The 21,397-nt window shown below is 56.1% G+C and overlaps 6 protein-coding genes and 1 non-coding gene across 7 annotated transcripts; 4 read left to right on the top strand and 3 right to left on the bottom strand.

The window, feature by feature from the left end:
- Window positions 1-1,191: 1,191 nt before the first annotated feature.
- On the top strand, window positions 1,192-4,333 carry F5144DRAFT_477913 (uncharacterized protein; the record flags this gene model as incomplete). Its single annotated transcript, XM_066785074.1, has 2 exons — window positions 1,192-4,011; window positions 4,073-4,333. 2 exons carry the CDS (start codon window positions 1,192-1,194, stop codon window positions 4,331-4,333), a joined length of 3,081 nt encoding a protein of 1,026 aa, XP_066647889.1.
- A 5,199-nt stretch (window positions 4,334-9,532) lies between these two features.
- Window positions 9,533-11,313, bottom strand: F5144DRAFT_553529 (uncharacterized protein). The gene has a single exon (XM_066787803.1). The coding sequence runs from the start codon at window positions 10,828-10,830 to the stop codon at window positions 9,553-9,555; it is 1,278 nt and encodes a 425-aa protein (XP_066647890.1). The 5' UTR covers window positions 10,831-11,313; the 3' UTR covers window positions 9,533-9,552.
- Window positions 11,314-13,785: 2,472 nt separating this feature from the next.
- On the bottom strand, window positions 13,786-14,979 carry F5144DRAFT_542762 (uncharacterized protein; the record flags this gene model as incomplete). The annotated part of the gene is made up of 4 exons (XM_066787202.1): window positions 13,786-14,530; window positions 14,599-14,745; window positions 14,806-14,905; window positions 14,961-14,979. The coding sequence occupies 4 exons, from the start codon at window positions 14,977-14,979 to the stop codon at window positions 13,786-13,788; spliced, it is 1,011 nt and encodes a 336-aa protein (XP_066647891.1).
- A 639-nt stretch (window positions 14,980-15,618) lies between these two features.
- F5144DRAFT_553536 (ribosome-assembly protein 3-domain-containing protein) lies at window positions 15,619-16,539 on the top strand. The gene is made up of 2 exons (XM_066787804.1): window positions 15,619-15,750; window positions 15,829-16,539. The coding sequence occupies exon 2, from the start codon at window positions 15,903-15,905 to the stop codon at window positions 16,137-16,139; it is 237 nt and encodes a 78-aa protein (XP_066647892.1). The 5' UTR covers window positions 15,619-15,750; window positions 15,829-15,902; the 3' UTR covers window positions 16,140-16,539.
- A 132-nt stretch (window positions 16,540-16,671) lies between these two features.
- On the top strand, window positions 16,672-16,768 carry F5144DRAFT_t8. The gene has a single exon. It is a non-coding gene; the product is annotated as a tRNA-Ser (tRNA).
- Window positions 16,769-17,454: 686 nt separating this feature from the next.
- F5144DRAFT_10258 (uncharacterized protein) lies at window positions 17,455-19,994 on the bottom strand. The gene has a single exon (XM_066782085.1). It carries the CDS (start codon window positions 19,581-19,583, stop codon window positions 17,862-17,864), a length of 1,722 nt encoding a protein of 573 aa, XP_066647893.1. The 5' UTR covers window positions 19,584-19,994; the 3' UTR covers window positions 17,455-17,861.
- A 1-nt stretch (window position 19,995) lies between these two features.
- F5144DRAFT_10265 (uncharacterized protein) lies at window positions 19,996-20,579 on the top strand. The gene has a single exon (XM_066782086.1). It carries the CDS (start codon window positions 20,059-20,061, stop codon window positions 20,422-20,424), a length of 366 nt encoding a protein of 121 aa, XP_066647894.1. The 5' UTR covers window positions 19,996-20,058; the 3' UTR covers window positions 20,425-20,579.
- The last annotated feature ends 818 nt before the right edge of the window (window positions 20,580-21,397 follow it).

Consider the following 21,397-nt stretch of genomic DNA (forward strand, 5'->3'; position numbering starts at 1 on the left):
CTGGCAGGGCCATATTTGGGACTTTGCGTCAGCTTCATCAATGGCGGTCAATCAGAGAGTCAGAGGTATGGTGATGATGGGAGAGCGTCCCAAAAGCTTTTAGCCATTGTGTTTTTGTACGATTAGTCAAAATAGAAGTTTGTTTCGTGTGCATACGTATAGTTATACATATAATTCGAAAAGGCTCGCAAGTACCTGCACCTTGATTTCTGGTGTCTCTTGTTCCTTCGAGACGAAGGACAACTGCAGGTAACTAGCACACAGTATCGCTACGGATACCCTCACGGTCTAGGGCCTAGACCCCCACCGAATAACCGTTGCCCCGCTCGAAAGAAAGGGTTCATGCCGATCCTGGTTACTGCGTCGTCACGGCCGTTTCTTTCATCGTCACCACCACCTTCAAGTGGCAATCTCCTTGCAAGAGCGTACGTAGGCATGCAGTACCCCACGGCGCGGCACCTCGGAACAAGAAACGCGGTGATTTCCCAAATAACTGGGTCGTTCGGTTCGTGTCATGGGGATGGGCCAGCCAGCCAAGCGATGACGATCTTGCGCATCCCGCTCTGATGACTGGGAAGATGTTGGGAAGGTGCCCCGCTCCAATCCCAGCACCCAGGCTCCCAGGCAAGTGCCAGGCTCGTTGCTGGATGGGAAAAAAGTAAAAATCGGTGAGGTTTTGGTCACATTCCCATGTTGGCCTTCCGCCGTTATCGCACTTCGCCATAATTACCTAAGTTTCGCCCACGCGTCCCCGATACTGCGCATGTGGTGCAACCCCAGAGCAGCCTAGCACGCCCAAATCGAAGCCACCCCTCGAGCCACACTTTTTGCGATGACCCGTTTCTTTCTCTCGTGGCAATAGCTCCGGCTCCAATCGGGGCCAAGCTTGGGTCGCCAGAGACCCGCACACCCGTCTGCTCAGGCGAATGCAATTCAGGTTCTCGATCGCCCGATCTAACCATCGATAGCTGGCAGAAAGCCGTGCCCCGGCAGTTTTGCACCAGCTGTTCTCGCCCATTTCCCATGACCTACTGATGCGAGTCATTCCACCACAAACATAAAAAGAGACAAAAGCAACAAGTCAACTTTTTCCTCGTTATGACGATGGTTACCTAAATACTTTTCTTTGCTGATCCGTGACCACTAGCTGTCTTGAACGCTCCTCGAACGAAGGCGGCCAATGACGCCGTGATGAATAACATCTTTTATACCTCCTCCTCGCTGACACCAGGAGAAGCCCAGCGGCGGCTGGCGATGCAACAGAATGGGCAACAGGATCAGAACCACGGCCAAAATGTGATGGCTGGTACGGGGAACATCGGAGCTCTAGACCCAACGAGCCCTCTATCGACGACCATGGAAGGCTTGCCCATGTCGGAAGGCGAGTCACTGGACGACATCATCAACCAGAATAATCAGGAGCTACAACGGAGGCGGAGCGTCCCGCATCCGTTCCCGAGCCAGCTATCGGCGCCGGAGATTGACCGTCGCCTATCGGTGATGGATTTCACCAACGCCGCCGGTAGTATTCCGGGCTTCTCCTTGGTCTATCCTGACAGTGCGACCTTGCCGAATACCTCTGGTCAATTCCCGCAGCCGGGCCTCATTGGGATGTCTAGCCAGCCAGGGTTTGGCACGCTCTCCCCGGCCTCGATGGCCTCGATGAGGATAGACCCCCTCTTCCCGGATCTGGACATGGGGTCAATGGGCGCGGATCCGGCCTCTATGAGCTTCTTTGACCCGTCCGGCCTAAACGCTCCTTTTCCGTCCAGCAATCTCGGCGGCGTTAATTCAAACTTTGCCATGGACATGGGCATGGATGATACCATTATCGACGCGCCTAGTGCGAACTCGATCGCCGAGTTTGCGTTAGGGGGGAACGGTTCCATGTTGCATGGAACCGGTGAGACGTTCGACGCCACGTCCGTTCCCCAGGAGAACTCTAACCTCCTGACAGCTCCACAAATGGGCCAGCCCCAACCAAACGCGCCATACTCCGAACCGCGCGAGGCATCGATCTCGCCATCAGTCCCCGCATCGTTCCACTCGCCGGCATCAGGCACCACCGGGACCATGTCCCACCCGAGTGCCGGCCCGCCGAACGTTCCCGTGACGCCAGCTTCGACCGCACGAACCAACTCCGGTCCGGCTCGCCCTGCCGGCGTCGGAACACGCAATCCCAAGAAGGACATCTACTCAAAAAGTGGATTCGACATGGTTAAAGCCCTGGCCTACGTCGCGAACAGGAAGAACCCCACGGTCGAGATCGGTGCCGTCGACTTCTCGTGCGCCTTTGTCGTGACGGACGTGACGCTCAACGACTGCCCCATCATTCACGTATCGGACAATTTCCAGAACCTCACCGGGTACAACCGGCACGAGATCGTCGGCAAGAACTGCCGCTTTCTGCAAAGCCCGAGCGGTGTTGTCGAGGCAGGGTCAAGACGCGAGTTCGTGGCGAATGACGCCGTCTTCAAGCTCAAGAATGCCGTCGCCGAAGGAAAAGAGATACAGCAGAGCCTGATCAACTACCGCAAAGGGGGCAAGCCGTTCTTGAACTTGCTGACCATGATCCCTATCCCTGGGGAAACTGACGAGATCAAGTACTACATCGGCTTTCAGATTGACTTGGTTGAGTGTCCCCAAGCCATCTCCGGCCAGGAAGCTGGCGGGATGCAAGTTAACTACTTACATAACGACATCGGGCAATACAATTGGGCGCCCCCGAACACGACCCGGTGGGAGCCGGAAAGCGGCCAGACCCTCGGCGTTGACGACGTGTCCTCCCTCATCCAACAATACAGGCCCAAGGATGATCCCTCGGATTGGCAAAAACAGTCCTGGGACAAGATGCTCCTTGAAAACGCCGACGACGTCATTCACGTGCTTTCTCTCAAGGGACTCTTCCTCTACCTTTCGCCGGCTTGCAAGAAGACGCTCGGGTACGAACCCTCCGAGCTAGTCGGCACCCCCATCTCCTCCATCTGCCACCCCTCCGACATTGTCCCCGTCACGCGCGAACTCAAGGAGGCGCAGCAAAACCCGTCCGTCAACATCGCCTTCCGCATCCGCCGCAAGCGCACGGGCTATACCTGGTTCGAGTGTCACGGCACGCTCTTTTGCGAGCCGCAGGCCAAGGCGCGGAAATACATCGTCCTCACCGGCCGCCAGCGGCCCGTCCTCTCGCTCCACCGCCGCGAGGTCGCCCTGCACTCGGCCGTCGGCTTGGGCGGCGACAACGAGATCTGGTCCAAGGTCTCCGCATCGGGCATGTTCCTCTTCGTCTCGTCCAGCGCCAAGTCGCAGCTCGACCTCGCGCCGCGCGACCTCCAGGGCACCAGCATGCAGGCGCTCCTACGCAAGGAATCGTGCAGCGAGTTTGGGCGCACCATCGAGAAGGCTAGGAAGGGCGCCACCGCCACCCTCAGGCATGATATCCTTCATAAGAGGGGCCACCTGGTTGCCGCAGAGACGACCTTTTACTCCGGACGTGGCATGGGCTCTTGCGCAGGGAGCGGAACCTCGAGCTTTTTGATTGCGCAGACGAGGATCTTGAAAGGGGCTGGGAGGGTTATTGCTGGGGTTAAGGGGGGTCCCAGCGGGATTATGATGATGGGTGGTGGTGGTAATGGCGGCGAGGATGCGATGACGGGTGTGACCCACGGCTCCCCGGCGGCGCCGATAATGGCGGGACCGCATCCGGATTCATCGGACGAGGATGATGTTGAAGGCGACGTTTTTGCCGAGCTCAAGACGACGCGATGCACGTCCTGGCAATACGAGCTCAGGCAGATGGAGAAGGTCAATCGGATGCTGGCGGAGGAGCTCTCACAGCTGATGAACAACAAGAAGAAGCGGAAGCGGAGAAAGGGCGGCGGCACTGGGCACGGCAAGGGAGGGAAAGGGGAAGCCTGTAATAACTGTCACAGGCGGGATACCCCTGAGTGGAGGAGAGGGCCGAGCGGGAATAGGGACCTGTGCAATTCTTGTGGGCTGCGCTGGGCAAAACTGGTAATTTCTCCCCTTCGCCTTAACTCTTCTACTAGTCATGGTTACTAACGAAAAGAACAAGATGGGCAAGGTCACGCCTAGGAACACCTCCCGCGGCAACAACGACGCCAACGCCAACAACAAGCGAGGAAGCAGCAGCACCGCAAGCACGGCATCCCCCGCGGCGGGGTCACCTTTGCGAAGGGAGGTGTCAACCGATTCCCCCAGCGTTGGCAGTTTCGGTGAGGGAAGCGGCAACGGCAGCAACGGCGGCAGTGGCAGTAGTGGCAGTGGCGGCAGTGGTGGCAACACCCTGGGGATAGTATCCATTCGAGAGGAGTAACGGTGTGGTATCACTTTCTTATCCTGCGCTGCTGGACGCGGATGTTTCCTTTTTGCCAGGATCATTCACTTACTGGCAGCAGGCTGGCCTTTTCTCCTTCTTTTCTTTTCTCACAGACCGTTGGCTGGCCGGCTGTCATGTCCTGGGAGCCATGGCATCTCCCTTCCAGTATACCACTTTATTTCCTCTCTTCAACAAGGTTCGGATACGCTTCTGTACGATGGTATGGTACGGTTGTTCGGCGCGGGACATATGCCGGGACATTTATCAGGATATTTATCGGGTCATCTCTTGGGTCATCTATGGGGACATCTAGATTGGCGTACGGGCAACTGGACGGCTGGACCTGGGGGGACACACATCAAGGGCTGAAATCCCTAACTCGGGGAAAATATCAGTCAGGTCAGGCTTGGGAAGGAACTTTTGGCACTGAGCGTCGACTATACTCCTGATGATATACGAAAACATCAAATGAGATGAAGATTGTCAACAAGTTAAGATCTTTCGTTCTCTGCAGACATGCATGGCTGACTGTTTCCCCGTGCGTTTCTCATCTTGGCTTCCTCGACAGGACACACAAGAAACGTCTGATGTGCCCCGCGGCTTGATAAGCGTATCTCTCATCCTCGCGGGGCGTATTATTATTTCTTTCTGCGCTGACATCATCCATCAATGCGTCCGGAATAGGATGAATCTCTGTTGCCGGGTCCCAAGGCCGAGGGATGACCCCCAAGCCCAACTCCACTAACAACCCCTGGAGTTCATTCCGGAGAAACTCTCGAAGAGGGCAATGCTCGAAGAGGGCAGCGCTAGGACCACCAGATATCCTCACCTACCCTTGCCGCCTCCATTGGACACAACCCGCTCGGTGACGCGAAGAAACGCGGTAGTTGACTACTGTGTACACTAGTGGTGTTTGTCGTTTGAACAAGGGACGGAAAGTTTTGTGTGTGTTGGCGAGACCCGCCGGTTCGGGAAGACAGGGGGGATGGATGGGGATATCTTGAAACACGCACTGACCGGGGGCGGAGATGGTTTGCCGCGGGGAGGTTGAGTGGCTAAGCCTCAATGGGATGTCAGACTTTGAGGTGAGAACTTTGGAATCAAACTCATTGCGCGCGCTTGCTTTTCTTTGCTTGACACTGGCGGCTGGGGGTATGTCAACAAGGTAGGGGGTTATGGGTGGATGTTTCTTTCTGCGGAAAGCCTTCCCTTAGCAGCAGTTTGATATGAGGGACTCCTTCAGCTCAGCTCGCCTATCTCGATATATCGTATGTCTGCTGTTCCATGCGCCCTTCTCTATCGCACACAACCTTCCGCTGACGAACCTCAGAGACAAACACTCTCTCCTCTGCCTCCCCTATTGGATACCAGCAATCAGATCCATCAATCTCATCGTGGGGCATTGGCGTTGGCAAAATCCAGAATCCTACGCCAGTGGTGATTGGATGTCTAACAGGGGTGCTTGCAGCCAGGCAGCAGAATTCTTTCTGAGCTTAAATCCTACCTCATCTTCCAACGCCCAAAGGGGAGTGTGGAACGCAGCATGCACGCTTGTGACGTGATCACAACGCGACGGGCGAGCTAGGCTATGTCAGGAGGCCATGCTACCTGCCGGCAGAAGGTTTGTGATAGGGGCTGGGTGGTGTGGTGGTGTCCAGCGGCTCATGGAGCACCCCCTCGTGGTCGACACGCCGACGGCCTGCTGCGGCATGGGACGGGGTACACTCGTTACGGCACGCGCAGTAATGTATGGTTCGTTCTGGACCAGCCAGTCACAAGTCTGGGACATCAACAAAGCTGGGCTTGCTTTGTCTCCAAGCGAGGCTATCCCCAAGATCCGAAGCGGCTCGCTTGTTTTCCCCCTTAACCAGACGGGGGTGAGGGCCCAGCCGGCAGACTCCGTCTCCCAATCTCCAGGGCCCGTAAGTTGTTGCCTGGTCTTGGAGGGTCCATCCATTACTTCCATTACCACACCGCACAACACACAGTGACAACACAGCATTCGAGTGGACCCAAGATCTGGCGGGAACGGGCCCGGTCCCGCCTGTCTGCTGAATCTTCTGTCAAACCCTAGCTACCCGTCTCCGGCCCGTCGTCGAGGATTGAGCCTCGACGCGCTGAAACCCCTAGCGGCTTGAAGCACTGCGTGTGATGCTACATCGGTTGAAGAAAGGAACCCCGTCCTGCAGGTACACGGGGGAGGAGGCTGAATGATGGCTTCCCTGTCTCCCGGCTCTCGAAACATCACTTCCCGAGTGCCTTGCCATTGATCAATCCGTTGGAGATGGTCGAGCTGACAGCGAAACCCGTTTCGAAACATATTCAACAGCAAACAACGTTACACTCCCGTCATGATCTGCAGGAACATCCACAATCTCTCACTCTCCGGCCCGATCACGATCACTTACAAGCCACGCCGCTGTAACACCAGGTTTTCCACTGCGCCTACCAGCCAGGCTTGGTTATTACCACCGCGGAAAGGTGGGACAAGACCAGCAACGCCCGCAAACAGCCGCCAACAAGATTGGAAGGATCCCGGATGACCACCGGAGTTCGACCATTCTGTCGACCGACGGCCCCCGTCGCCTGCTAAGTGGCACATTTGTCTCCGAGGGATGCGGAGATCTGTTAAGGCATCCAACCAACCATCACCTCCACCCGTCCGATGTCATCCATGTCTGAGTCCGATCTAAGTTTTCCAACTCCGGAGTGCAACGGGTGCGGAGTCCCGGCCTCGAAACGCCGTGGGGGCCGGGCCTGTTCGATCAGATGCTTCCTGCTTGGCGATGGATGGATTGCAAGCGTTGGCTGAGAGGGATCTCGACAACATCCGGTTTGGGACGACCAATACACAAACCCCTGATCCAGTCTCTCACCTCCTCCGAATGTGCCTCCCTCCCAGTTTCAACTTGTGAAGAAAACCACACCGTATTGCGTTGCCTCTGGTGCTAGGCAACGGAATTAGAGTCCAGGCGGTCAGTGAATGCCCACCCGCGAGCAGCCGGCGGTGTACATACATACTGTGTAAGAAAGGCGTTACCACCAACACTGATCCACCAACTCGCCGCCCCATGGCAGTTTGAGTGATCAACAGCCAAGTGTACAACAACCCAACGGCTCCCCCACTTTCACTCATCTCGTAACAACAGAAACTACAACCACAACCCACCCCATCTCCACCAAGCCTTGCCCCCAACGAGCCGCTCGTTACGCTGTCCAACACATCCAAGCAGGGCACGACTTCTCGCTGCCTAGCATCTGTTACCCCTTCAGCTGCAAATCTCCCACGATGCCGCTCGCCTGCTTGGGTAAGCGGCTACGACAGACACCTGGAACCACGGCTGGTGAGCTGTGGCCGTGAACGACGTTGTGCTGCCACAAACACAACCCAAGCCTCCAAGAGGTGGTATGGCATGGCAGGTCGTATAATGAGAAATAAGAACAGCGCATCGTGTTACTGAGAGAGAAAACGGCCCCCACCGCGCCGGAATCTGGTCCCGTCTGCGGTGCTCCGCTCCCAATAACTACCTACCTACTACTGGTCTCGAATATGGGAGCCTACAGCGACGGAGATTGAGCCGGCTGGCCCCTGGCTTCTCAGCCCCGCGGGAAGTGCTTGGGAGCATGTGATGATGGTGCATGGCCCGAAATTGATGGAGCATTCTCCTCTCTCTGTGTGTTCAGCCCGTGCTCGAGAGGGGGGATGAAAATACATCCATATCTGGTAGGTGTCGTGTCGTCTGCGGCTGGTAAACCGACCCGCCGTAGCAGCAGAGGTGGTTCTCTGAACGCCCACCCGCATGGCCCGAGGCGGTGGTGAGACGGTCCAGTCACTTCAGTGTGCTCTAGTTGACGAACTGCTACTGGTACTGGCACGTCCCCGCCCGGGGAGACGGCCCTCAGCCACCCCCTCCCAGTGAACGGGATAGGGCACAGCACGCACGGGGTATCAACCCGAAGTTGTAGCAATGTGAGGATGGGTGAAAGCAACGACGGTTACTGGTCAGACCAGCTTGAACAGCCTTACCGCCCCGATCCCCAAACGATGAGGGGAGGGGGGGAGAATGAGGCCCAGCCATGTGCGCCCACGCCAGGAACACGAAACAGGACTTACCACGCGCAGCGGCTACCAAGTGCCGAGGATGAAGCCCCATCCCCTCCGGCTTGCTGGGGCGGTAGTTCCGGCAGCAGCAGCAACCCTCTGAAGCAGTCGAGGCGTCCAAGGCCCCAAGACCTGTTCATACCATGTAGTGTAGCACCAATACGCGCCCTTCCCCATCCGCCCAGCGTCACTTCGCAGCGTAATTCTTGCGCCCTGCCATAAGCATCATCAACCATCAACCATCATCATCAGCAGCAGCCTGATCCACACCCGCCGAGGCCGGGCCGAGTACCACTCCCCCACACCGAACCGGCACCTCAGGCTAGTTAGTGTACCACAGGGGGGCCAGTTCTGAAAAACCCCTTCACAGTTCAGGGGGTGCTCCTAGTGTCGGGAGTGTCGGGAACGAGGGTACTTCGTCCATGCCATACCAACCTTATTGTGAGATATTCCGAAATGGTAGATTTGCTAGCAGGTTCTGGAACTCAGGGGCTGGCATGGCAAGTGCTTGGAGCAGCAGCATTGTTCATCTCAAGCTGAGCGGCCTGCTATGCGGCCTGGCCAGAGGCGAGCTCGATTCTGGCTGCCTGATATTCTCGATCCGGTTTAGGAAAACACCTCGTAAACGGTGGCAACCAACGCCGGAATAAGCATTGGATAACGAAATCTCGGCGCGTGGGGAGAAAGCAAACATGTTTTCATGTTTCAAGGCACAAAGGAGATGATGTGGGACATGCAAGCATAGCAGCAGAAGTTGCCATTGTTCATTAGATTAGGCGCTGGCTAGAGACAGACGCCTTCCAACGCGCCCTGGAAGCAGGACGTGAAGAAAATACGGAAAAGACACTAAATAAAAAAACATTGTAAAGCTTTTTGGGAATACACACCACTGGAACATGCCGCCCGAGATACCCAGCTCCAAAAAAACGCTCAAAATACCAAACCAAACCCGCTGAGATGCTTTAGAAAACCGCGATATTCGTACACCCGCCATCGCTTCTCTCATAAACGTCGTTGACTTCAAAAACCCCCCAGGACTTTTCCCCCAACGCCACCCGTAAACGTAAACCCCCAAGACAACCATAAAAAAGGACAAGAACCAAACCCCCAACCACTAATGACCCCTCTCCCGAAACCACAGCTCCTCCGACCGCGTCGACAGCGTGCGCTGCAACAACGAAGCCGGCACCTGGGCCGGGCTGAACGCGGCATCCGTCAGCGGGGAGACGACACCGGCCGGGAGGCGGGCCTCGACGGGGCTGGCAGTGGAGGACATGGCGCCCCCCGTGGAGGACCAGCGGTGGATGGGGCTCTCGTCGGAGGTGGTGGGGTCGTCGGTGGCGCTGCTGAAGACGGTGTCGCGCCGGCCCTGGTTCCACCACTGCGTCTCGAAGCCGTTGTCCACCGTCATCATGGCGGCCGAGAGCGCGCCGAGCTCCTTGGCCCGGCCGGTTTCGACGTCGCGCCGTACCGGGGCGGCGGAGGAGGAGGGTTCTGGGGAGATGGTGATGGTGGGCTCGGTGGCGGGCGCGGCCGCGAAGGCGGGCTCGGGCGAGAAGGTTGAGACCATGGTGGGGTTGGTGGCGTAGGTGGTTGAGTTGCGGTCGCCGGGCTCCGAGATGACGGGGATGGATTCGTAGGTGCTGTAGTCGCCGTAGTCCTCCTCGTCCTTGGGGTGCGTGTCTGGGTCGTAGCCGTCTGGCAGAGACCATGTTGACCATGGCTGGCCTCCGTCGCCGAGGCGGAACTGTGATGGGGGCGCGGGCAATGGTTTCCGCCTGATTTCTGCGGGATTGCGGTCGGAAGGGGTCATCTCCGAATTCCTTGCCTGGAGGTGGGGGATGTTCACGTCCCACGGGTTCTCGCCGATGGGAGGCGGGGCCGAGCGGCCTCGCTCATGGGATGAGGAGCGGGTATCCGCCCTTGTTGGCCGTTCTGGTTCCTGGATAATTGGTACTTCAAGATGTGTGCGTGGCTGTTGTCGTGGTTGTTGTCGTGGTTGCCGAGGTTGTTGCCGTTGCTGTTGCAGTTGCAGTTGCTGTTCCCGTGTCTGTTCCCCCTGGTAGTACTCCTGCATCTGGTGATGCCTGTGCGGGTTGTTCTGGCGGTTCTCGCGGGCTCTGGCCTGCCTCTGGTCAAAGTTGTGGATGGCGGCGAGGTAGTTGGTGTTGGGTGCGGGCACTTGACGCGGGAAAGCAGGGGACCTTTCACGTGGACCGCGGGACCTAAAGGTGATCTGGTGGTTCTTCGGGGGTTGTTGCTGTTGTTTCTTGCCGCCCCATGAGACCCTGAACTCCAAATGGACGTAGATCTCGGGAGCCCATCGTTCGCTCCGTGGTTGGGGTTGAGTCTGTGCTCGAATCGGGTGGTGATCCATGGTGGGCGCCGTCATCCTTTCTTACTGAGTTTACCGAGTAGTAACTGCACGAGTGAAACCCTGAAACCCTGGGTGATGATGGACCGTCTTTGGTATACGACTTATAACTAAACGGACGAGTGGCAAGATACGAAACCGGATTCTTGTTGCTGATTGATTGATGGTGGTGGTCGGATGAGCTGAGCAGAGCAGAGCCGCTCTCTCTCGAATCAAATTGTCGGCAATTCAGCCCATGCCCGCTCTTGGGAGAGGCGAACCTTGAAGGGGGGGCCAATCTGATGTTTAAGGTCTTGGGTCGAACGCGGGTCATCAGGGGTGCGACGAGCCCCGAGGGGTGGGGTGAGTGACAAGAAAAGGAACAAGACCAACCTGCAGGGGTGGATGGATGCTTGTGGGTGCTGCGGTGGGTGCACTGCCGCCGGGCGGGGATTATTTTGGTTTTTGGTGGAAAAGCGGCAGCCTGGCGATGTCGGTCCCCTTGTGCAATTAGCTAATCTCCCACCTCTTTCCCGCCGGACCGCTGAGTTGGGCAGCCGTAAGCCAAATGCAGAAGGGGGCAAAAGTCCCTGCGCGAACAGCACTGCAGGGGGGCGGGGATCGGCTGCATTCCGCTCTCCCATGTTTCTGCGAGAAGCATGATGCAACATGCAACCAACAGCCAGTGGAGTTTCAACAGCGAGCGAGCCTATGATTGTTCATTTCATATTTCTAAAGCATGCGAGCTTTTACAAGGCCCGGCCTCAATTGAGGCTTCGGCTTTCCCCGTGAAGGCGAGGTCCTCGGCGACGGCAAGCTCGGCTTCCCTTCTCGGGGCCGGTTGGGGGGGCTTCGGCGGGCCTGGAGGAAGCTAATCCTCGAGGCAGTGCTGCCACCACAATGAACGCCTGACTGCCTCAACTGACCGCCGCTCCCACCAACAACCAGTTCGGACGACAAAGGGAAAAGCGACAAAAAAGGATCCATGTAATGCGAGCTGTGGAGCGGAACAGTTAGGCTCCAGATGAATGAGTGTGAGTTGTCTTGACAAACTCGGCACCGAAGCACCGAAGCACCGAAACGAAAGAATTCGTAACTTTCTTTTTTTGCACGCCGGATACCTACCTTCTCAGAGCTTGGCCGGTGCCACGATTCATTTCCGGAGCCTATTCTTGGTGTCAAACTGTGGGGAGTGACGCGCGAAGGAGCGACGCGCACCGCGTCGTCAAGAATTGTCATCGCAGTGGGACTGCACTGGAAGCTGGGATGAGTGACGGGCAGCAACTCAGCACCAGCGGAGTGCTTCCTCGGTCTCTTGTGTGGTTGGCCGAGACGGGGATGCTGCTTCTTCTCGAAGAGCGGGGTCCCGCACGTGGCCGATTACTTTGTTTGCCGTGCCACTTGCGGCCCTTGTCGTTCTTGCAATTGGAAAAGCTTCAAGCTCGAAGAAGAAAAGTTCAGACCAGGCCAGTGAGCTTTGTGAGATGGGTCAATCTACGGATGCATCAGACTGCTGGATCATTTGGGATGCTGTTCAGCCAACCGCTTTTGGTACGCCTCTTGGCTTGAGAAGTTGAGTGTGGATCTGACATGCACATAGCACCGCTTCTATCCAGAGCTCTACGGTCCTACCTCTATCGACCTTTTCAAGCAAAAAGTTGACATGTCATTAAACCATATTTTTCGGGCACCCGGGCCGGGCTGATGTATCAGTTGCCCATGTTAACGGGGCCTAGTTATCCGCCGGATATCAGACGGCCTCGTCGGGTCATTGCTCGGTACCTATGCTTATGCTCCTCCCGAAAGGGGCACGGGAGGTCAAGAGTTGAAAACCGTCGCCTAGCCCTTCCAGGCAGGGCTGATGTTTTGCCCGAATGGAAATGGACACAGCCGCGGGGCCAGGTTTACTATTGTTGTAGCCTCGCTGCCTCTCCCTCAGTCTCGGATTCAGCCTTTCTTTGAGCTGGTCTCGCATGTTTGTCTGTAGGTACCAGACCTTACATACTCAAACACGTCCTCAGCAGTTCGAGCCACTGAAGGCTTTTGATATGGGAAGGATTGTTCGAAACATGCGCCGAGCTCCACCAACGCGACCTTGACGCGCATTAACTCGAAGTGGCAGGCGAAATCAAACCGGCCGAAGGAATGGCCTCGGGACCGGAATCAACCGCACTGTAACAAGACGAAGTTGACACGAACAACAACTACCGAGCACCTGGCTCACCGCTCATCATCCTAAAGCTTTTTGTCCAGCTGGCATGCCGTCAGTGATCCTGCGGAATCCTCAAGGTGGGGGCCAAGCAAAAAAAGAGAGGTCAGAAGAACCCACAAGAAGCTCTCGAAGAATTCGCAGCAAGACCCTCGCATTTGTCGGATCTCCCCGAAGGATGCAAAAGAGATCGGCGGATGCGGGACCCGGCCTCTCCCAAGCCACCACCCCAGTCCAGGCAGGGAGGGGATTGGGCATCAGCCACCATTGCGGATTCTCTCCAAACTTTAAACATTTTAGTCTCGAAGCCTTCCATTCCTTCCATGGACGCTTCCATAGCCCACGCGCGCCAGGCACCGGGGTTTCAAAACAAAGCATCGCGAAGACTGCGTCTGTCGGCCGATCCGCTGTAGGGATAGATGCTTTTGGCTCTACGCGCTAAGAGGAACCGTGCAGACAAACACTACATTAGTTTCCTAGTATACAGGAAGCCTTGCGCCCTTGGCCCCCAAAAATAACCAGCAATGGATCTCCAGGCACGTTTGTTTGCCTTCTTCTGGCTCGTTGAAATACGATACACCCTTGCCCGGCTTCGGGAAGGGATTCATTAAACCAAAACTCTAACTATCTTAACCAATGTATCGGGTATCCCGCAAAAAGCCCTCCTCGCCCAAACTCCCAAGATCCAATCTAACCAAACAAGACCAACCAACCCACAACAAAAGAACCTCCCACTCCTACCCCCTTTCCCAACCCAAACAAACAAACAACCCCCAACCAAACATTCACACCTGCGCCTCCCCATCCCTCACCACCTTCCCCTCCCCCGCCTCCCAAAACCTCCCCTCCTTATCCCGCCCCCTCACCAGCCCCCACAGATCAAACGGATCCACCAACGTGACCCAAAACGGCCGCCCATCCTTATACCCCGGCCCCTTCACCTCCGTGACCCCATCCAGCGCCAGATACGTCTTGGTACTCTGCGGCAGGAACCTCCTCGGATGACGCACGTTCATCAGCACATGGTTGAGCAGCATCAGCGTCGCCTCAAACACCCAGAAGAACCACTCGTAGCGGATCGCCGGGCTGAGCGCGTCCAGGTCGAGCCCCCCCGGGCGCCAGAAATCGTGCTGCGAGATGGTCCAGTACTCGGCCACGCGGAAGATGGTGCGTACGGCGAGGAGGAAGGTGGACGCGTAGAGGGTGTACAGCGCGTTGAGGAGGTTGGGGTTGCGCAGGCCGGCGTGGAGGCAGCGCCGGTGGAAGGTGCCGGCGAGGAGGGTGAAGAGGGCGAGCACGCCGAGTTGCATGACCAGGGCGGCTTTGAGGAGGGCGCGGCCTGTGGCTTGTTGGGAGGGGGTGAGGGATTGGTTGACGCTGTAGGCGACGCCGTTGCCGTTGAGGATCTCGATGACGATGGAGATGAAGGCGAAGGTGGAGATGACGCGGCCGGGGTGGATGGGCGAGTGGTAGGGTGCGTAGTAGAGGATGCGGCCGAGGACGTTGTAGTTTGCGAGTTCGAGGAGGGGTCTGGATGGGGAAGAGGTGGGTTAGGGTGGTGTCATGGGGGGTTGAAGGTAAGGGGAGGGGATGCGTACGGTGCTGCGTAGATCAGACAGGTGCTGACGATGTACTTGATCAGGTCCCCGTAGTCGAAGGCGCCTGCCTCACGGATGATGAAGCCCACGGTGAAGAGCAGGGCGCAAAATACATAGAGGCCGGTTAGACGCCAACTCTTGTAGTGTCTGGTTGATGTTAGTCTTGCGTGTACTGTGCATATCGGGTAATGGGTCCAGATCACTTACATGCAGTTGTAAGTGTGTAGAGCCCCTGACAACGCAAAGGCCACGGCGAAGAACACCGGTGCTCCTTTGTTAGGGGCGTAGAAATAAACGCTACCCTGGACTGGCTTATGTTAATCTATTATCTTAAGCACAACTCCAGACGAGATGGTCCATACCATATTCTCCCGTCTCCATCTTGGCGGTTGCTGGGTGGACCAAGGCCCTGATATCGGTTCTTGTCTTGTGGTGGTGGTTGTGGCGTGTTAGTCGGGTAACCTCGAGAGTGCAATATTGCTGAGCACACCAGAACAGAAGCGCAAGTCTACTATCTCTGACGAGAATACCATCTTCGAGCACACGTCCATGACTTATAACTTGTCTCCCGAGCCTCGACTCTAATCGTATTTCGCGATCAGTGTCTGTGGGTCTCATCGATCAGCCGCGCCGCAGCCACAGGGCTGGCCAATCGCATTTTGCCGTTCAATACGATGCACGGTCAATCGTGGTGGGGACGTTGGGGCATCCAATGAACTGGCGTTTGCTGGAACGGAAGGGGAACTGTCGATGTGACTTGATGGCGAGGCGCAATCAAAAGCACAAATGAGTTATCTGTCGAGCTGTCGTACTGCTCGGGTTGGGTTGCCCGGCTAGTTACCGTTTGCGACTGACTCCATCACCAACCCATGATGCGGTGTTGAGTTGCACGGCATGGGTTTCGTCCAACCCCAAAGACCCGCATCCACATCCGCGGGGCATCAACGGCCCGGCTGACAATGCCCAAATTTAACATCTGAATGATGCTTTGGTGAGCCGAGTTCGGTCCCAGTTTTGGAAACTCTGGAAAAACGTGGCATGAAGCCCGCCGCCCGTCGTCTTGTCGAGAGTTACCGAAAGGGAGGAGCCACGTGGGAGCCCCAGGGAGCCAAACCCTGAGGGCAAATGCTAAGTGCAACCGTCTGCGTAAATGTGGGTCTGTCTCTTACTGGCCGATTTCCCATCTCAAACTCAAAATTAAATCTTCACGACTGAAACTAGCAAGCAAAGAGACGACATCAAACAATTGCCGATATAACACCCCTTATCCTCGGCACAATCTTTACGCTCCAAATTCTCATACAATGGCGCCTCCGCAGAAATCTGATCAAGAAATCGCGTCCGAGTTCACATCGTACTACCTTCAGCGCGCCACGAAAGAGTTCGCTGAGGATCTCGACAAGGTGCGCGCCGCCGACGACTTCAAGAACGATGCCCTCCCAATTCTCGTGAGCGCGCTGCAGCAGGGGACTGCGCTGTTTTCCCCTGAAGAGCAGAGGAGGATCATTACCGCTGCGGCTCGCCCAGAAAGCAAGCCCTGAGGCGCAGGTTCGGTGGTTGCCCCAGTTCCGAATCCCGGAGACTCGACAACCTGGGAATCTCGAACTCCATTGCATCTCATACCTTCAAAGCCTAGATGCCCCGCGTACTGTCTGGGAAACGACGTGCGTCCGGGGCCAAAGCCAGGGCAGGTAGTCCGCTTCGCCCTCCTTCGCCGAAGAAGGAACCAAAGCCACTTCAACCCGGCCCTGCCAACCCGGCAAATATAAGCCCAATTCCGGTTTGCAAGGCTGAGCTCTGTTTTGATCGCTTCCGAAACAACATGGGAGGGTACGAGGACTTAGAAATTGCAACCCCGATCCAGCGGGTCAAGAATATCGAATCCAGTTCCCACAAGCCCCAAACATGTCTGTTGGAACCCTCCCCTGTCAAGCCACGATTTTACACCGCCACAATGCCGCCTCGCCACCCCCTCGCTGCAAGATCCTCTTCACATCTCAGGGCGGTCGACCACCAACAGCGAACCTCTCATGAGTCACGATTCCCGGTGCCCCTCTCGTAATCACGTAATCAGACAACTTGGCCGAGTGGTTAAGGCGACAGACTTGAATTTTCACGTTCACGGTATCTGTTGGGTTCGCCCTCACAAGTTCGAATCTTGTAGTTGTCGATTTTCTTTTGCCCCCTTTTACCCCTTTTGCCCCTTTTGCCCATGCATTCAGTTCCCATTCCTACAACTCCTCCTCATTTCGAGACGTTAGTTTTTGGTCCCTTATTGTCTGTTATCAAGCTCAATACTGTGACCAACCCTTATCTTGTGATCGCAAGTATTATTGTTTTGTTGTTAGCATCATTGTCAGTGCAAGGGCTCCTGTGATAGCTGTTGATAACCATAGGCTTATTATGTGTTGTCTGAGATAAGCACCCACTCTCCGATGGATATATCAACCGAAGATATTCCCAGATCCAGCTCCTGCAGTCCTGTAAAATTCCCTAAGCAAATGTAGACAATATTAACACATACTTGCTGTATCTTACATCCCTCCTACTCGCCCTTCAAATTTGAGTGTCGTCAATAATAGAACTAGTCCAACGATTTATTGCGCCCTTGACCAACGATTCAATGAGATGAACCAAACCTCACGTCAAACGGTTACACCTTCCTCAGACGGAAACAACGAGTGACTGGGTAACCCGGAAACACATTTTATAAGTGAATTGTGAGAAGAGACTCAAACCGCTGCCATAATCATGTATAAAGCGTCCCTGGGTATAAAGAGCAGGCCATGCATCTGGCCCTCCCCGTTCCAAATCTCAACAGGCCACACACATCTCGGTAGCAGAATCAAGCGTACCATCCATGACGACAAACCCCAAGGGTGAATGAGATAGATGCGAGGCCCTGCGCTCATCGACCGCAAGCATTTCTATACATCCTTAGCTGCCCAACTGGTAGTGCCTCGTCATCGAGAAAAGCAATGTGATTCTACGTGTGAGCTCGTCCGGATGCCTTGAGAGAGAACCGAACCTCGGAATGTGCGAGCAGACGAAATATGATCTGACCCAACAACACTTGCTTTTTGTTTTCCATCCCTTCTACGGCCAGTAAGCATACAATGAGGCTCAAAATCCTCCCAGCCCCCTAAGCCATCTTTATAGAACCACATGGCCTCAGCCGATTCGACAAACCAAAGCTAGCGCAACATGTTTAGCTACCATCACCACTGCCACCACCACCACCACCGTACACAAATCAATCACTCTCACTCATCCTCATCATCACCCTCCTCCTCGCTACTCTCCTCCTCATCCGCATTCTCCAGCCACTCCACCAACACCCGACACTTCTGCCTCAGGGCATCCAGCCCCTCATTCTCCGCGGCCCGCTTATCCGCCCACCACGCCAGAATGCCCTCCTCCTCCAGCACGTCCAGGCTATACAGCTGCTGCAGCAGCGCGGCCAGCAGAGCGCCGGACCTACCGGGCTCGAGGCCCCTGACCGCGGTGAGGGCCTTCTGCAGGGCGAGGGCGAACTCGGCCTGCTGGGCGACGCCCTCGCCGCCGACGCCGACCTCCCTGACAAACTTGACGGCGCCGTTCTTGGAGGTGAGGGCCTCGGCGGCGGCCTTGGTGGGCTCGAGGGCGCCGTGCTCGGGGGCGAGCAGCTCGGCGGCGCGGCGGACGAAGGCGACGGCGATGGCGCGGCGCATGGCGCCGTCCGAGGCGTTGTTGGCGAGACGCAGACCCATGAACTCGAGCTTGGCGCCGTCGAAGTCGTCGCTGTCGTCGGCGCGGAGGGCGTCGACTAGGCCGTGGACGGCGTCGTTGTGGAAGCCGTCCGGCTTGGCGGCGTCGTCGGAGGCGAAGGATGAAAGCCGGTCGCGCTTGTGCCCGAAGTCGCCTGCGCGCATGGACCCGGCTAGCGAGATGTCGTCGTCCGAGTCGTATTCGTCATCCGAGGCGAGGGTAGAGATGGAGGAGGTGGAGATATTGAGGCCTTCGAGCGAGTAGATGAGGGAACTTTGAAGGACTGCAGGATCCCGGTCCCCGCTGTCTTCATCGTCCGAGTCCTCCTCGTCGGCGATGACTGTGTACGAGGCGCCCTTGCCGCCCTTGCCGACTAATGAGATATCGGTGTCGGCAAGCTGCTTGTTGTCTGCGAGTACAGAAATGCGTGCGGGCGGTTTTGATGGTAGTTGGACACCGCTGGCAATGTGAGCGTGGTATGAAATGAGCGTCCCTTCCGGAACATGGCAGTTCGCTCCAATCACAACTGAGCCTGCTAATACCGAGTGAACCACGGAGGCGCCATCTTCTATCACCGCATCGTCCCAAATATAACTGTTCTCGATCTTGACGTTCTTCCCGATTTTGCATCGCCTCCCGATAGTGCTCCCCGAGATGGCGCTTCCGGTTTTGATCGTTGTCCCCCGTCCAACTGCCGACTGCGTCACTTTGGCACCCCTCTCCGCCACTACGTGGTCCTCGACGTAACTGCCGCCTTTTACTCTCCTGTATGTTTGCCCGTGGAGGAGATTGCTATCCGGAACAAATGGTAGTGTCCACCGCTCAAGTACATCCCGGCTGATACAATCGTACATTTGAAGGTTGGTCGCGCGCGCTGCATATCCGTCATCTAGAATTTCGGCGTAGAGCATCTTTCCGTTGAGCTCCCAGTCCTTTAGCACACCGTGAAGAAAGTTTTTCCTTGGTAGCTCGTAGTCGAAGCTCTCTGACCATAACGCCAACACGTCCGGTGTGCAGATATCGATACCGCAGTCGACGAGATCGGTCCGAATCTCGAACTGGCCATGGGAGAATACCGCGGGATCCAGGTTGAGATAGTGCTCGCTCTGAAGCGGATGTGTCTCCTCGTACTGCAAGCACCGCCCAGTCGTCGGGTCAACGATGAATACAGGTGTGATCCCCCTCGCCTTTGCTGCCCGGTGCGGTTGCTCCCCAACGGAGCGCAGTACCACGGTCATGCAGGCATCGCGGTTTGCTTCCCTCCTCGCGCGGTGCTTCGCCAGGGCGGCATCCAGCTGGATATTCGATACTACATCGCCATGGACAAGGATGAAGTCGCCTCCGATTATGCTCCGCTTGTCCAAGTCGCGTAGGAAGTCGCCGATCGAATTCGCATCCGAAACACGGATGAACTCCAGGGAGGAGAAGGGTGAGATGACGCTCCCGGGGCTCCACCGTGTCGACTCGTTGATGTAGTTTTCGATGTTCTCTGAGTGGGTGCCGCAGTAGATGAAGACCTCTTGAACGCCGTTGGAAGCTAGAAACTCGAGAGTATATTCAATCACTGGGACATTAACCAGTGGTAGGAGGCACTAGGCTCTATGGGTTAGCTCTGCTACAAAACGGAAAAGGAAAGCCCAGGCCAGCTCAGGTCATACCCTCGGGGTCTCCAATGTGAACGGCTTGAACCTGTCCTGGAACGAGTCGGCCAGGATGACGGCTTGGAGTACATCTTCCCTCTTCTCGTCGGTGCCGGCCTTGGCGGGCTTCTTCGCCTTGCCCGCGGCAGCCCCGCCCTTGCCTCCTTGCTTGGACATTGGTTGCTCCCGGGGTTCGATTCTTTGCCGAGGGGTTGTGCTGAAGGACAGAGCCGGATACTATTCTTGGTTCCAATTACAGATTTTTGAGTACCTGTTCTGGACAATTGAACCGGCAGTCACCTATGAGTCAAAGGCCGCCCAATTCGTGTTCCAAAAGTTCAATGGTGGGGGTGCGGGGTTGGTCTGTGGCTGCAAGGCTGAAGGACAAGGCGCAAAGCACGGGCGGCAGCGACCAATGGTGATGCCACGCCAGGGTTAGGGGAGCATGACCCTCACGGGCCTCTCCTCCAGCTCCTTTCAACCCATATTTGCTCTCGCACCTGCGGGTAGGTAATATTGATCGTCAACATGCGATGTATGATGTATGCATATAACACGTACGAAAAAAGGAAACACAATTTAGGCTCAGTTTCAAGACCTGTATTTTATCAATTCTTTTTCTTCCTGTCAACACCGAGCACTCAGGTGGATATGGGGTTTTACACTCAACCTACCGAGAAGGCGCTAAGCTTACTTCGTACCATCACACCCCACACTAACTAGTTAGCAGGGACGATTATTTTTCGAAATGCCTTCATCACATAGTTACGTCCCTGTAAAACTTCGAAAGATTTCCCATGATGGGATCGTTTCAAACCGACTCGGTGCGACGGCGACAGTGAAAGCCAGCCAAAGCCCCAGGCCCACGTACCCACAGGATGCTGGGGACGCGCTGCCAACGCAGTCGAAACCTGCCAATCAAGGTTTTGGCATGGTGGGCAACGGGCATGCAGCTTGCCGTTCTGGACGAGCCGAAACCCAAGGTCCGAGATTGCGGCGCCCTGAAAGGCCCGGCCAGACCATTCCTCAGCATGAAAATCAACACACCACTTTTTTTTCACCTTCCCAATGCGTCCGTCCCCAAGTCCAAAACTGGGGGGGATATGAGAACCAACAAGCCAACTGCGACAGAAGTGTGTGCTTTGGGTCAGATGACCTCATCGTCCACCTTAAACTTTACCGTGCAGGAGGCATCAGAAGCGAAATGTGCACGTGGGCAAAATAGAGATGTTTGTCAAGAAGGGGAATAACCGAATAACCTAGCGATATTTCTATATCGGCTTTCGTTCTCGCTCTGGCCCCGTTTCCGGTCTGAGACAGTCGCTCACTGTCTTTCTGCGCTGCCAGACAACCAAGACATCCATAGATGGGACTGCAGCAAGCAGAGGACTGCAGCAAGCAGAGGACAACGA

This window comes from Chaetomium tenue (assembly GCF_020726465.1).
Source record: "Chaetomium tenue strain MPI-SDFR-AT-0079 chromosome Unknown F5144scaffold_1, whole genome shotgun sequence".
NCBI classification, from domain to species: Eukaryota; Fungi; Ascomycota; class Sordariomycetes; order Sordariales; family Chaetomiaceae; genus Chaetomium; species Chaetomium tenue.

What these genes read in the sequence shown, in the direction of transcription:
- F5144DRAFT_10258 (XM_066782085.1), bottom strand. Translation starts at nt 19,583, where the DNA reads ATGACCGTGGTACTGCGCTCCGTTGGGGAGCAACCGCACCGGGCAGCA.
- F5144DRAFT_553536 (XM_066787804.1), top strand. Translation starts at nt 15,903, where the DNA reads ATGGCGCCTCCGCAGAAATCTGATCAAGAAATCGCGTCCGAGTTCACA.
- F5144DRAFT_553529 (XM_066787803.1), bottom strand. Translation starts at nt 10,830, where the DNA reads ATGACGGCGCCCACCATGGATCACCACCCGATTCGAGCACAGACTCAA.
- F5144DRAFT_10265 (XM_066782086.1), top strand. Translation starts at nt 20,059, where the DNA reads ATGACGGCTTGGAGTACATCTTCCCTCTTCTCGTCGGTGCCGGCCTTG.